The 16,803-nt window shown below is 41.2% G+C and overlaps 1 protein-coding gene across 1 annotated transcript in view; it reads right to left on the reverse strand.

Moving 5' to 3' along the window:
- The window catches only part of Mast4 (microtubule associated serine/threonine kinase family member 4), a 581,729-nt gene that overhangs the window by 107,318 nt on the left and 457,608 nt on the right, over positions 1-16,803 (reverse strand). Inside the window, 1 exon segment of the mRNA XM_036206828.1 lies at positions 3,607-3,695. Coding sequence (XP_036062721.1) covers positions 3,607-3,695 — 89 coding nt within the window.

Below are 16,803 nucleotides of genomic sequence, written 5' to 3' on the forward strand. Positions count from 1 at the left end.
TGGTGGTGGTGGTGGTGGTGGTGGTGGTGGTGGCGGCGGCGGCGGCGGCGGCGGCGGCGGCGCACGCCTTTAATCTCAGCACTCAGGAGGCAGAGCCAGGCGGGTCTCTGTGAGTTCAAGGCCAGCCTGGGCTACCAAGTGAGTTCCAGGAAAGGCGCAAAGCTACACAGGGAAACCCTGTCTCGAAAAAACAAAACAAAACAAAACAAAAATGGTTACTGCACACAATTCCAGGCCCCAGGGAATCCGCCTTTGCCCCTTCGGCTATCATGCCAATCGTGTAACAGAAACGTTACTATCCAGCTGGTTTTGGGGCGCACACTTTTTAATCCCAGCACTCTGGAGACAGAAGCAGGTAGATCTCTGAGAGTTCAAGGCCAGCCTGGTCTGCAAAGCTGGTTTCAGGCCAGCCAGTACCACCTAGTGAGATCCTGTCTCACAAAAAGAAAAGCATCAAAATTATGAAAAGTAATAATTTAAGTAATTGCATACTTACTCACGACACAGCTTTGGGAATATGTAAAACTGCCCACTGCCTCACCCTCTTTCTTCTTATATGTCTCCCTCACCGCTCTCTAAAGAACTATCATAAAACCAGTCCTTAAAATGGTCTCTTTTCCTCTAAGTGGAGTCACCAAATAAAGGCAGAGGCCAACCTCCAACCAGACATCTCACCACCAAGAAAAACCTTCAGCACCAAATGGGAGGTCTTCATCAAACCCCTCCCCTCAGAGCTCAGAGAACTATGTGGAAGAGGAGGCAGAAAGAGGGTCCAAGTCAGAAGGGAGGAAGGGCTACACCAGGAGACAGAGTCTTCCAGACACCATAGGACTGACAGAAACACGGACTGGGGCTGCATGCGCAGGGCCTGCACACGTCCACGCCAGCTGAAGTCCCAGCACCAAGAGGGAGAAGTGGACACTGTCTCCCGTTCATAGCCAACAGGGATCTCAAACTGACATCTACCGACACAGGAAAAATTAGATTCTCCAATGAAGTCTCACTGGGTCTACAAACCAGATGTAAGGGCAGGCCCTATGCTCAGTGGCACACAAAATGAATTCAATAGTATTTTTGGAAAAATAATTTTTGTCTCATTTTGCTTTGTTTGGTCATTTCTTTAACCTTACTAGTCTTTTGCTCTTGATTTTGTGACTTTATGGTGTGTGTGTGTGTGTGTGTGTATGTGTGTATGTGTGTGTGCGCGCGTGTGTGTTTGTGTGTGTGCACGCACACGTGCATGTGCATATTCACTTCTCATATTTTTTCTTCCTTTCTTCCTTCTTGTTTGTTTATTCTGGTTTGTTTATTTCTTTATTTGCCTGCTTATTTTCTAAAGAGAGAGAGAGAGAATAAAAGCTAGGCAGGAAGTTGAAAGGGTATGGAGGGTCTGGGAGGAGATGGGGGAGGGAAACTGTAATTAATGTATGGAAAAATGTAATTTTCAACTAAAAATATATATCTTCTTTCTCTCATCTGTCACTATAAGCTTGCATATATATCAGCTTATATGTATGTATGCTGTATGTAGAATACAACTGTCACATATTACACATACATACATGTATGTGTTATATATTCCTAAACAAAACCATACCCATAGCACATGAATTTCATGTGAATGGTTGAATGGTTAAGCAATATTCTTTTGCAATTTGCTTTTGTTGCCCAATACTCTATTTGAGTTTCATCCATGTAGACATGTGCAGGGCTAGTTAATTTGTTTTCTCCGTGTGACTGGATCATAGTTCATTTACCCATTTCCCAGCTGATTAAACTTTAGGCTGTGGCTGCTTGAGATGCTGAGCAATGATGAAGGATGCCACTGCTGGAGTTTAACGGGCCTCCCTGGGTACAAGCCCCTTCTCCAGAGTTCTGCCTGGGCGAGGCATTTCTGGACACCAGTCATTTTACTATATTGTAATATAACAATTTTCTTTTTCTTTTTATTTGTCACCTTTAAAGTTCTTTTCAGTTCCCACAGTTATTTATTTAGTGTGTTCATGCACGCATGTGCACAGCACATGGGTGCAACCAAGCGTTTTTGGAGGTCAGAGGGCAAATAGTGACAACCGGCTCTCTCCTTCTGCCATGCGTGTTCCAGGGGTCAAGCCCAGGACATCAGGCTTGGTGGCAAGCACATTACTGCCCACAGACCCTTTGACACCTTCTAGTTCTAATAATAATTAAGGGGGAAAATGTCATTCCAAAGGAGTATCTACCTATCTTTCTCTTCTACCCATAGAGGCAGCTTCATCTTGAATTGCAAAGACCTCTGTAGCCAGACTGCCTGCTGGACAGCCAGACATTTTAGTCTTGAAACCAAGATCGTCTGAGGCCCCATCCACATCAAATTAGAATTTCCACTGGGTGCTGTGGAAACAGGGCTACGACCTCATTCAGGAACCCATCCCAAACATACTCCTACAGCCCAGATCTACATCCTTAAAAAAAAAAAAAACAGTCAAAGCCTGTGCACTCTTCAACATTCACCTGCGTTTCCATCCTTCTGTGACTTACCAAGCACTCATTTTTCATCTTGCATACTAATTTCATTCCTCATTAAGTGTATGCGCCAGATTAATAGAAATGGATCCGTGTATTAAAATAATAGTTAATGGCATCTTCTCACAAGCATACTGAGCCATTTCTATATCTTAAAATTGCATTAAGTAGAAATCAATTACTAGGTGTGGGCACAAGGTGCCCACTTTTCCTGTTTCTTTAGTATGTATCAAGCATGACCAGTAGTATCAAGCAATGCTAGCTACCTCCTGAGAATCCTTTCTTTTCTCTCTTTGCTATCTGACCTGCCCAAATCCTAGCCACCTTCAACATCTTCGCCAGTGGTTTCTTCAAACTCGTCCTGACTTTTCCATTAGAATTAGCCTTCTCCTCCTGGCACCACGTTAGACAGGTTTGAAATAAGAAGCATAGAAAGCAGTTTCCACTGAAGAGTTTTAGAGGTAGGCTTCTGCCTTCCTTACAATTCTATAAGGGCTTGAGACCTCCAGCCTTTCCAACATCTGCATGGTCTAGAGCAGCGGTTCTCAACCAGTGTGTCGAGACCCTTTGGGGGTCACCTATCAGATATCCTGCATACCAGATATTTACATGATGATTCTTAACAGTAGCAAAAGTACAGTCATACAGTAGCAATGAGAATAATTCTATGAGGGAGGGGGGTCACCATAGTATGAGGAACTATACTCAAGGGTTGCAGCATTAGGAAGGCTGAGGACAACTGGAATGACAATGACTAGCTATTTCAATCCATCCATGAAGCTCAGTTTTAGGGGGACCAGGCTGAATCTTTCTGAACATTTTTCTTCTCATACTATCAGGTTTGCAACCCCTAATGATATTGCTAAAGGATGTACAGGTCCGACAGTGTTACAAATTTTAGCAACAGAGAAAACTTAATTACAAAGTGCTTGATATACTAAGGAATTCTAACCTGCTATCTCAGAAAGAACAACTGAGTAGTAAAATAATGGGAAAACCTAGGGAGATATAAAAGACACGTGTAGGTCTCAAAAGCCCTGGGTTGTTTTTTAAAGATAACAAAAGAAACAAGACAAGACTCGGAACCGAGTCATCAGTTACCTGCATGAGCAGAGAGAGGCGAGTGTGGTCTAGGCAATGCTGGTGACTGGCCATTGCCTATCAGACTTTTCCGGTTGCTTGTTCGGCAACTGTCAAAGGAAAGAAAAACCAGGTGAAGAAAAACACCAATTGTATTTGAGCGTTTTCAAAGCTGACATAGACGATGCACACCCTCCAGGACCTCCTCATGCTGTTGCTAACAGCACAGAGAATTATTGTCTGCTCACTAACATGTGATTGAAACCTATCCCCTGAATGTGAAAAACCCTAATGTATTCATACAGCATAGCACCATCAATATTCCTCACCACAGCAGAGTCATAATCAAATGTCTTCCCTCAGCTCATGTCTACATCAACAAATATGTGCCATGGCACACACAAGTGATAAATTAAGGATTTAGATTAGCAAACCGCAGGTAGCATCTTTGTTGACATGAAATTTCTAATATGAAATCCTATGCAATGAAGCAGAATGCCATTCATCTTAAAAAGATGCACTAATTAAAAATCTAATTATTTAGACAAATTTCATATTTGTGTCTTTTGTCAATAAAACAGTCAATACCTATGATAAATGCAGTTCACCCCTCATTCATTTTTCATCTTGTATAATACATTCAAATTCCTTATTAAGGTACATGTTTAAAAATGGAAAAATACCCTCCAGTGTTTTAAAACCACAGTAATGGCATCTTCTCATTACCACACTTAGCTATTGGCTGGAACTTGAACATCTAGTAAATGGATTAATATATATGGATACAAGGCCCCTACTTTTGCCCATTTCTATCAGAAGAGAGTTATCAGTTGGATTTCAAAGTAACATGCACAACATCAAAGACTATAGCAAAAACAAACCCTGGTGAAGATGAAGTGGATATTTCTTGCATTTGTTTGCTTTCTTTCAATATACATTAGCCCATTTATTCTCCTAGACCAGGGCAGTATCCAGAAGGAGTAATGAATCTGACACCTCCTCAACTTCACCTTAAAATGTGTTCAGGGCACTCTGAGTCCACACAGGCATAACCTTCCCTTCATAAGACTTGACCGGACTTAACAGAAGTGTTCAGGGCACTCTGAGTCCACACAGGCACCTCCTTCCCCTTCGTAAACTAGCAGAGTCTTAATTCACATGAGGCACCCCGGGAGGCCAGCTTTCTGAAAGCCTCTAAATGGGATGAAGGATTTGACACCTCATGGTTCATATAAAATATCTTCAACCAGATTTGGTGATGCTGGTGACATCCTAGCTATGCAGAAGGCTAAAGCCAAAAGATCACAAACATGAGGCTGACCTGGAGTCCAGAGCAAGTTCAAGACTGGCATATGCAATGCAGTGAGACTTTTTCTCAAATAAAGAGGAAAAAAAAAAAAAACTACAAAAAGGGTTTGGGAAATAGTTCAGAAATCAGGTGCTTGTCTAGCCTGTAAGGGAACCCTAGATTTGAATCTTCAGCAATAGAGAAATAAAATAGACTATTTGAAAGAGTTATTTCCTAATCTTCAAAAAACATATTTCAACCCTGTACCAATCTCTCTCAGTAACACTGACTGGGGAGTTGGTGCACTTGATGTTTGCTGCGTGTTATCATTACCAACATTCTCATACTTAGCATTTCTTAAGGTCAGGCTACATGGTTTTCTTATCCTTGTGCAGCAATCAACATCCCCTAGCATTATCTGTGAGTTTAATTAACATCATGTTTACTTAGCCTTAAAGAAGCTGTTGAATAATGATAGACCCCTGATAGTTAATTAGGAAGGTAGACTGCGATATTATCAACTCATCTATCAAGAACTGTATTCTCAAGCTATTAAATTCATAATCATTAAGTCAGATAGTCTGATTGTTTTTAAAAGATACTGCAGAATACATTTAGTGTTAATTCAAATTAATGCCTCCTTTCACTTCAGGAAGGGACCATTAAATATACTAGTTTGTCAATGTTCATCAAAGAAATTAGAAATGATAAATTCGTATCCTGGAAATTTCAGCACACTTACTTGAGCAAATTAGCTAAAATTCAGATTAGCTATTACAAAAATAGGCATTTGCATTTTTACATTTAATATTTAATCTGTAATTTATAAATACTTTCTCAGCATATTTAATTATTAGTGTTCCTATATGTAAATAAAATGAATGAGAAATGTGTGTCAACACAAACAGTAACCTAATAAATATGTTACTTATGGATATCAATATTAATTAATATTAATGTCACACATTAATTTGACTGCCCTAAAACAAAAATTAAGAAGGGCTACTTTGTAAAGAAAACTTAAAAATGAGTTTCCCTATGAATCAATGTAGACTGATCTGTATATTACTCTTACAGAAAGCAAAATGGAAAAGTAAAATAAAAAACCCTCACAATTACATCAGTTATTTAAAGTCTATTAGCAAGCACTAAAAGGGTGATTTAAATAACCTTTAAAAAACAACATGTAAGTAAATCCTGAAAGTGGGTTTTATTGAAATCATGAGAGACCTATCTCATGGCACACAACGTAATTTAAGTGTCCATAACCTCTGACACCTTCCACAGGAATCTGGAGATAATATTAAAATTGTAATGCACTGGGAACTTTCTGAACTCTGTCAACAATCCAAGAGGAAGCCTTCAAATGTAAGCTGCTTCGATGTGGTAAAACCAGGGTGAAGAAATACAGGTCACAACGGAGCACCCCAGGTGCGCGAGACAAATCTCTATATTTAGGACATAGGATTTTAGCCTCCCAATGAATTTATTGCTAAGATTCTTAAAGGCAAGGGGGCATTTCATTGTACATTGAATCATGAACCACCTGCAGCATATGTGTGTTTGCCCCTCTTCAGTGCGCGTGCTCATGGGAAGAACAGGGATGCCCAACCAAGTCGAACACTAATGCTACTTCTCTTTCACACAAATCTCTCATAATTCATCCCGAACCCAAAACTGGACCTTCTAAAATGTTTTCTCTAGCTTGGATCCTCAGGGGCAGACGTCAAAAAACAAAACAAAAAAAAAACCCTGAAGAGACTTACACACTCATACTGCATCTACTCCACCCTGAAATGCCTTCTTCCCACCTGCCACTAAGATCAATCCCTCTTCCCACCCCTACTCAAGTTCCTGTCTAATAGTCTAACCAGTGTCCCCCCCTCCAAAGTACCTCCATCACACATCTCCAGTGGAAGCAACCCCAAAGGAAACTTACTCATCCACACACAGTGTGCTCTGTTTACCCACCAGGTTTTAAAGGTGGTGACTGTCCCTGTTCTAGGCACACAATCGCAACCAGTACTCCTTCCTTGTAAAGCCGGGATTTAGCAAGAAGACAGCTGCATACAACTTGAGACGAAGGCAGAGCTAAGCTGCATTCGGACAGAGGCAGATCACCCACAGTCGGCACTCTCAATACTCATCCCCTGGCTCCTCCCTGAAAGGATCCACTGAAGACTGAGGGGTACACAAGCAAGACAGAAAGCCGTGTCTAGGAAAGGGTGTTATTCCTTTGGATAGTAGTGGAGGGCAAACTTCAGAGTGATGTGAGGCCAATAAATACAAGGGAGCCCTGTGATGGGCTGCATGATTTGGGTGCTGGTATATGCCATGAAGATTGAACAGGGTACCACCTCTGCTCCTAAGCTCACTGCCATCACCAAGACCGGTCACAAAGCTTTTCCGCATCGTAATGGCTGCTCGTGGGCCTTCTACTTGTTTGGATGACAAAGAAAATTCGCACAGGCTTCATTATCTAAGTCAGACCAGACTCTGTGAGGACATGGACATCTGGTTTTCTAGCTGATGTTGGGAAAGGAAGACAATTTTGGTCCAGGGCACTCACACCCCATTTCTGCCTAAATTGTCTCTAAGCTCAGGTTTCCCTCAGAAAGGCTTGGGGGCTCAGTGAATGTTTGGGACCTGCATGGGGTCACTTGTCTCCTGGTAGAAGAACCTATTACTCATCACCTATCAGGTCTCTGAAAGCCTGGCAGGCCTTGACTTTTTTGAAATGATTCCAAGTAGCTAAAAGTTTAGTTTAATTTTAAATTACATTTACATTGAGACATGAGTTCTTAACATGTCTGATCATTGTAAGAAACTGAGCAGAGAAACCCCTACTGGCTGTAATTTCTTCATCTGCAGCTGATTGGAAAGGTCAGCACTGAATACAACCTGTCACTGACCACCAGGAAGAGAGCAGAGAAGTCGGCTCCAGCTTATTGCTTTACCTTGATGAAGATTTTGATAAATTCGCACAGGAGACCAATTACAGACCAAAGCTGAACTATTCAGGAACATCTGTTCGTTATTTCCTCACACAATCGTTGAATCTGAGCATCTGACTCTTCCCTTCAACACAGAGGAAGGCTGAGGGGGTGCAGACCGGCCATCACCAGGAGGCAAACACGGTCTAATGAACTGCCAGATAAATGCTGCTGTATACACAAGAGAGGCTTTAGCTTCCATAGTTTCAAAATCAAGGGGTTTGTCCACCACATGAGAGAAACTGTAAGAAACTAGTTTCTACATCCAAGAAGTGTTTTAAAAGAGAGAAAAGAATCCCGTAGTTCCAACCACTCTGGGATGAATAATGGCAGTATCTGTTGTATCTGTTTCCAATCAGTTTTAAAAAGAGAATTTTCCACTTCCTAAACATCTTTGGCCTCATGTCCCCAAGCTGGCCTTGAATTTCCGACCCTCTCTCTTTCTCCCAAGTATGTAATGCTGAGAGGACAGGCTCCAAACACTAACCACTTCTGGTTTACGTGTTGCTGGGACTCAAACCCAGGGCTTCCTGTGCAATAGATCAGCACTCTACAAACTGACTTACATCCCCAGCTTCCATTCATTATTAATACTGCAACATATATGTATAAACATAAACATTATATATATCATTAACAGAATTAACTTATGATTTTCATTTTTACTATTGCTTTCCTATATCAGGGGGAAAAAGCACTGATAAAGATTTGGATTTGCACACAAAGGGAACGAACAGGTTCCTTTAAAGACCTACACGTCTTGATCTTCCTGCTGGCTGTGCCAGAGTAAAATGCCATTGAGTTAAAGCAATACAATCGTTCCTGTTCCTGAATGAGTCTGTTGAAGTCCAACTGACCCCCTCCATAAAAAGATGACCTCAGACATTCAATGTCCTTTAAGACAGAAAGCGGTTTCACACCTATAAGCAAGTTCATTTCATAATTTCTGGCTACACACACACACACACACACACACACACACACACACACAGTGTCCATTTAAGAAACTCATTTGTATGTGTCTGAGTATGTCACTACTGCTCTGATTAATTGATAAGTTAAATAAACATCTGAATATGTTCACTTCATGTGACAGTCTTGTTTTTAACTTTGGGATAAGCTATAGCTTAGCATGCAATATGCACTCCACATATTTTGTAACATACTTTTTTTTTCTACTCAACATTGTAATTTTAGGCTTTAACCATGGCAACATAAATATGGGTCTTATTCATTTATTTTTGAGATTATCCATTTGACGAAAATTTTAGGATTCTTAAATGCACTAAAATTACAGATTGTGGACATTTCTTTCTTCTCCTTGCAACACTGAGTATGTAGGACTCCATGCTTTTGAAAATCTGATTGCAAAATTCTTAAGAATGTATTTGAAGGAAAAATATTGTGCAAAAGCAATACAGTGTTCCTTAAAATTTTTGGACACTTCCCCCATGTCCTGGTATTGCTCCCCCCATCCCACACACTATCTCTCCCTTCTTCCTGCTGACTTCTCTCCTAAACACTTTGTCGGTCTCCTGAGGACCAAGCAATCCCCTTTCTGGGCATCCCTAGTTGATGTCTCCAGCACTTTAATTCAATAGCACAAAGTCACATGGAGTAGCTGGCCAAGTAAATATGATTCCCGCCCATAGGAAGCAGAAAGCAAGCCTCTATGATCCCTTCCTCAGGCTGTCAGTCATTTCGAGACAATCTACCTGCTGAGGTCTTCCCTACGGCTCATCGAAGCAAGCCTCTTCTTCGCCTTTTGTTAATTCAGTCAAGAAACTATTTGCTGAGTGTGTGGCTATATGAAGGCAGACACTGTGCTGAACAAATCCATGGCTTCCTTCTAGAGTGGAAGTAAATAATGCACACAATAAATATATAGTAACATTCATCACATGTGCAATGGTGATGGAGGAGAAACTGCAGAAACTGGGGCTAGGGGAGCAGGTTTGAGAAGTCATGATTTTAAACAGATGTTCCGGAAAGGCCTCACTGGGGAGGTGGTATTTGGTAAGACCAGGAAATGAGAGAGTAAGCACTCAGAATGAGCAAAGGCCCTGGAGCAAGTGGGTTCCAGGAACAGAAGCGTGCCAGCATGCCAAGACGGGGATGAGCAGAGGAGTAGCCTAGACCGCTGGACAGTAGAAGGAAAACCATGCAGTGACTAGGGTTGCACACCACAGGAGCATAGGGAGCCTGAATTCAGTCAGACAAAGGAAAACTGTTGAAGTTTCTGACTATAATCTGCTGTTTTAAAAAAAATCATTCTGGATGCTAAGCTGAAACAGGTGAAGGAGGAAGCAGGGTGAGCAGTTAGGAAGCAAGGTCAATGTGCATCCTGGAGACACGCCATGTCTCATGGCTCTGATTTAAAATACAACATTTCCCTTTTTAAACCTGAGCAAGATGGGGCTGGAGAGATGGCTCAGCAGTTAAGAGCACTGGCTGTTCTTCCAGAGGTCCTAAATTCAATTCCTAGCAATCACATGGTGGCTCACAATCATCTGTAGTGGGATCTGATGCCCTCTTCTGGTCTGCAAGCATATATACAGTGTAGAGTACTCATACACATAAAATAAGCAAGTAAATCTTAAAAAAAAAAAAAAAAAAAAAAAAAAACTGAGCAAGATCTCTCCAGATTCAATGAGGGCACTCTATATGAGCTCCTGCCTCCAGGATGCTGGAGAGATGGCCAGTGTGGATGCTGTGACAGGACCAAGCCGGGGGCTTTAGGCTTTTTTTCTATTTGCATTAGCATAACGACTATGAAAAGTTATGAGGAAGATGTCCCTACTGACCAGCTTGAAACATGAACTAAGCTTCTCCATTATCAGAGACATTCCTCCTAGAGGCACAAATCACACTGTCTTCATTTATGAGCAAAAAGTGTAAACAGAGTCCAATAGCTATAAGAAAGTCTAAGTGTTTAAGCTTTCAAAAGTTCTGACGAAAGTAATAGGAAAGAATTATACATATATGTGTATGCATATATATGTGTAGCTATAGATAGATTAGATAGATAGATAGACAGACAGACACACAGACAGACAGACACACACACACACACACACATGACCACATTCAGTGCTTCTTGGAAAAACTAATCCATTAAGATAAGCCAATACTGAGATTGGACCCAATTTTCTGTATACACTGAGGAAAAGAGACAGATGGACTATACAGATATTAGGAAATCACTATCCAACAAAACAAGTATCTATGGAATGTGTCTTTCTTATGTATAAAATACTGCAAGGAAGAAAAGGAAAACCCTTCCTATGGTCTCAAGCATATGATATGAATTACTTACCAATCAACTCTTAAACATATTTTCATAACAAACACTAGAATCCTTTGTAGCATATAGTATATTATGCACTGCAAGATCTCCAATGATTAATAGGATATCCTTCATAATCTCTTAACTATTTACTTGACAGAAATGTACTTTTTAAACTTTATGTCTTCTAGGACCAGTGAGATGCTCAGTGGGTAAAGACCCTTGCTGCCCAACAATGCAAGCCTCATATCCTGAGTTCAGTTTCTGGAACTCACATAAAGGTAAACAGAGAGGATCAGTTTCACAAAGTTGTCCCCTGACTTCCATATGTGCACCATGTTATGTACTCTCTCATAATAATAATAATATTAAAAGTAAAAAATTATAAAAGCTTATGGCCTCTAAATTACTTTCCATTTTAAAACTATTTCAAAGATGAACAGGCCAGTACAGCTACTGTGATATGGCCGACATGATGAGCCAGGTTGTCACATTATTAACATGTGATTGATGGTAGCCGACACTTATTACAGTAATCACAGTTACTGTAATATAACATGGTAAACACAGTATCCCTCTGGGACCCTGTCTCCATTAAACATTAGAACCTGGAATTCAACATGGTATTTAAATTTGAGAAATGATTCCCTGGGGATAAAGATCATATTTTTTGTAATACCAAATCCCTTTGGATATCTATGAAAATAGAGAAAATAAAAATGATTTAAATAGAGACATATAAAAATGAGGGTTGGTGAAGTGCTGTGGACTGGATCCAACCCTGGTACGCAGTTTAACATGTGGTCTCTCAGCTATACTTCAGCCAAAGGTACACTGACAATTTTTTTTCTTTTGTTTGAGACAGGGTGTTAGTATGTGGCCTTGGCTGGCCTGGAACTTGCCATTTAGACCAAGCCTAAAAGTCATAGAGATCTGCCTGCCTCTGCCTCCTGGGTAGATGTCTGCCTCATTAAACACATGAGCTACCATACCTGGCTATGAGGTATTTTGAGGGAGTCATTAAATACAGTTCCTGCCTTAAAGAAGTTTTTAATTTAATTTGAAGTACCAGTTGAATTTATAATACCAAACTGTACATTCCTACTAGATGGAGCCAGGCTAAGCATGCAACTAAAAACAAACAAATCAGGAGGCCTCTTACTGGAACACCCATCATTCTAAGAAGCATTACAATGGAATCTGCAGATTAATTATGAGAGAGGGTCAGCATAGCACCAATATCAAGTAGGAATGTGAATGATATGATGGATTTAGAGCTGGGCAGATTCAATGGTGGATGTAAGAGTCATGAAAGTGAGCAGGCCTAAGTCTCAACACCCTTCAGAGTTTTAGTGCAGTGTATTTGTAACAGGCATCATAAGAGGTACCTACCTAGTCTGCAGGCCCTCTCCAGGGGGAGGACTCATATCATTAGGTCAGGCATCTATTTACATAGGGTCTTTAAAGGCTAGGAGAGTCAATGATTGACAAGACTTTTGGATTAAGGTTATGATGTAATATAAAGATGAAAGATATCAAATTAGGAGTGTTGGGTGGAGGGTGGGAAGAGGGGCCTACAAAGGCAGATAATTATTGTCTCCGGTACAAGAGTTGGAAGACTTGTCCTGCATCTTGGGAAACTGCTCAGAGGGCTGACTGTTGCCCAAAGGTTGCAAGGGCTCATTCCAGACTCTGAAAGTCTAATCCTTTCTGCCAAGATAAAGAGATGGTACCACCTGGCTAGGCCTACTGGCCTCAGGGCCATCGAAGGGGCAAGGAGTAAGAGTTGAGGGAGAGGTGGGCCTAGAGGAGCCCGTTTTCTAACTGGAGGAAAGGTCAGGAATCAGTTGCTAGCGGACAAACACCCAAGCTTTTGGTACCTGTCAGGTACCAAAGAGATCTCTATGGACACACTGGGAATTGAGGAAAACTAGAGGCAGCATTAATTACCACTTCTCACCCTTTCCCAGCCTGTGTGTATTGCAGGGAAGAGTTGGCCTCAAACTCCCAATCCTTCTGCCTCCCCGCCCCCTCCACCAAGTACTGGGATTCCAGGTATATGTACCATACCCAGTTTTGTTTTGTTTTTTAACTTGATGTTTTGTACACAATACGGGAATATCAGTCTCACAATTTAATGTACTTTTCCTAAGTAGCAGAAAAGTCCATCCAAATCTTTTGTTTTTGTTTTTGTTTTTGTTTTTCGAGACAGGGTTTCTCTGTGTAGCTTTGCGCCTGTCCTGGAACCCGCTTTGGAGACCAGGCTGGTCTCGAACTCATAGACATCTCCCTGCCTCTGCCTCCCGAGTGCTGGGATTAAAGGCATGCACCACCACCGCCCGCCCCAAATCTTAATATAAAAATGACAAAAGTCAGTTTAGTGGCACTGAATTAGTGCTACTAATCCCAATTAGTAAAATAGACATGATAAGAAATAAATCTTTGAAAAAATTAAACTTTAGAAAGTAGCAGGTATAAAAAAACCATAATAAATCCAATAGTTTAAATCTAATGTTCCAATCTTCCTTCACTAATCCTCTCCTACTCTACATCATCTATGTTTTTGTTTTTTGAGGCAGGGTTTCTCTGTGTAGCCCTGGCTGTCCTGGAACTGACTCTGTAGACCAGGCTGGTCTCAAACTCAGAGATCCACCAGTGCTGGAATTAAAAGTGTGCACCACTCCTTAGCTTTATTTATACTGGTTTTAAGAAATGGTCATTAACATTAGAGAGCTACTCTGGAAGGTGTTCTCATATTCAAATTTTTATTATATTACATATATAGTCTCTATTCAAAGCAAATTACATGTATTTTAATTTATAATATATGTAATTCATAAATATAATACATGTAATTTGTGTGTGTGTGTGTGTGTGTGTGTGTGTTTGTGTGTGTGTATGTGTTTATCACAGATCAAGTAGCATAAACTGATTTAATCCATCCTAGCCTTCTTCACATGGAAATTAAATTTCAGGCTGAGAATATAGCTCAGAAGCAGAGTGCATGTCCAGGATGTGTGAGGCCTTAGGTTCAATTCCTGTACTATAAACAAATACCCAGTTTATCTGTTGTCACTAGAGCTATTCAATTTTTAGCCCATTAATATTCTTTAGATGAACAACTAAATGCCACTTCCCCAGATAAAAAGCATTCTCTGTGGTTCCTGGGACTAACCACTGAAGGGAGAGGACTTTAGTTCTGGAATCATGAAATGGCTTTTCCATGACACTCAGCAGAAGTTTACTCCAACCCAGAATGAACAGCCTGGAGGCTTAACACGTCCCAGCTAGCTCAAAGGCATTTTGCTTTTCTCTCGCAGTTTGGCATAACGCTCTGCCCACCAGTGAACTGTCCCTGATTCCATGTGCTGCTGCCATTGGAACACAAACACAAACATGTAAAAGGCCCTATCAGAGCTCCACTTGGCTCCTTCTGCAAGGCAAAGTCACGTGGCAGCACGCTGCCGGTTCGCTTCTGCTCAGTGTGTTTTGTTGCTGGCTGCTCCTAATTCAGTATCTTGCAAAATGACATTCTGTTAATGACATGAATGTCAAAGCTGTGATAACGGGCAGAAGTAAAAGAAAACGTTTCCTACATGGAGAGGCAGCAGGAAAACTGCCCAGTGGGTATTAAAATGAGTTGTGTGCTTGCCCCATGCTCTGGCCCTCTCTCCGTCCCTTCCCACTTGTTTGCAATGTGAAAGGGAAGTGGCACCCTAAGTGGGAAGAATGCCTCACCTAGGTGAGCGCACAGAAAACAAACAATACAAACAAAGGGTCGAGGGAATGTTTTCTCCTAATTAGCTTGACAGATGTCTTTTCTTTTTCTCATTTGAATCCAATGATGTTTTCTTAGTCATTCTCTTCCTTTGCCAAGAAGGAATTGGCCATGAGGAAGCCATTCTGTTGCTGAAGACAGGAGGGCTGGTGAGATAGCAGAAGATGCTGGCCTGCAAACTGCCCCTTATTCAGCCTGGGTGATGATGGATGCTCCTCCCGGCTGTCAATGGCAAGCCCAGTAAAAGAATCTGGGGTCTGAAAGAGGACCAGTGATGTATGAAGATAGTGCTACCCATTAGTGTCAAACACAGCCAAAGAAAGAAGCCACATGGCTCCTATAACTGGGGGGCCTCAGATACAGGGCACATTTGGTGCCTTCACATGTAAATGTATAATTCTGTTCTCACAGAGGTCCAAGACAGAGCTCTATTTTTGACATAATGGAGTTCTTAGAAGAAGAAATTCACAAAACAAGGTTTACAGCCAGCAGATATTTGCTAATTCTAAGCCCTTTAAAACCTCATCCCCTATGGATCTGTAGAATGGTGATACGCTTATCAACTCTCCGCTGGGTATGGTAGCTCACAAAGGCTGAGGCAAGTTTAGTGTTGGTGTGAGGTCAGCCTGGGGTACAGGATAAGATTCTATCTCAAAGGAGAAGGAGAAGAGGAGGAGGAGGAAGAAGAAGAAATAGTGTCAGCTAACACAGAGATTAAGTAAAAATAATACATATAAAGAAATTATATCAAGTGCCTTACAAATATTAGCTATAAAAAAAATAAGGTATTTATAAGCCATGCCAGCCTGGGCTACTTAGTGAGCCTGTCTAAACACACACACACACACACACACACATACACACACACACACACACACACACACACACTGTGAGAAAGAGTAAATAAATTAACAACCATTGGGCCTTTCTCTCTTGTACATATTCTCTCTTCTATCTATGCTTTCCTACTTTGAATTTTATACTCAGGTTTTTCCTTCAAGGGTCTTGGAACAAGACGTATACCTTGGCCCACAGAATTACCTTTCTGAATCAAAATAATGAATTATGTAAGAACTAAAAAGGTCAACTCCAGGGCAGCAATGCTTTAGTAAATGTAAATATTAACTCAGTTATAGACAGACTATAAGTACAAAGAGGCTGCCTAAAGAGTCAGAAAAATAAAAGGTTTAGAAGCACTAGTGTGGTGAATCCACCCAAGCACTGCCTGAAGGCTTCCAACTCTCAGAATATAGGTAGAGTGAGTGTTTGCCCCCTTGTTTCAGACCAACAGTCCAAACCATGAGTATCAGCCCAGCTTAGCCCAAAGCCTTGACCCATTCAAGGCACCTAACATCTTTTTCTGTTATCATACACCTCCAAACAACCTTGAGCACGTCCACAGAGACCCTCTCCCTGCAGATGGACAGCAAGAACAATAATAAAAACAACTTTACACTGATGAGTGTTCAGTGTACTCCAAAGATTCATTTTCTGGAGCATCCTATAAATGGGACTTACTTTCATTCACAACTTTATAAATATGAAAACTGAAGAACTGAGAACGTTCAAAACCTGCCCAAGACCACACAGCGAATGGGCATCTGCGTTCTAGGTATGTCTCTTGAGCCTGTGTTTTGAGCTGTCTTTGCTGGCTGTGTCTACAGAGAATGAATACTTTGACGCACCTAAGGTTCCTATCAATGATGTCTGCTCTGATAAATGAATACACTGGCATTCTGCCGGGACATAAATCATGTGTCCTCAGTAACTCTGAACCCAAGGAGCATCAACACAATCGGTCTTGAGCTTAAAGCATGAAGATCAGTTACAGGAGGTGGGCCAAGCTATGGAGGATCACATTGGTCCATAGCAC

The sequence above is a fragment of the Onychomys torridus genome, chromosome 15 (assembly GCF_903995425.1).
Source record: "Onychomys torridus chromosome 15, mOncTor1.1, whole genome shotgun sequence".
Taxonomy (NCBI): Eukaryota; Metazoa; Chordata; class Mammalia; order Rodentia; family Cricetidae; genus Onychomys; species Onychomys torridus.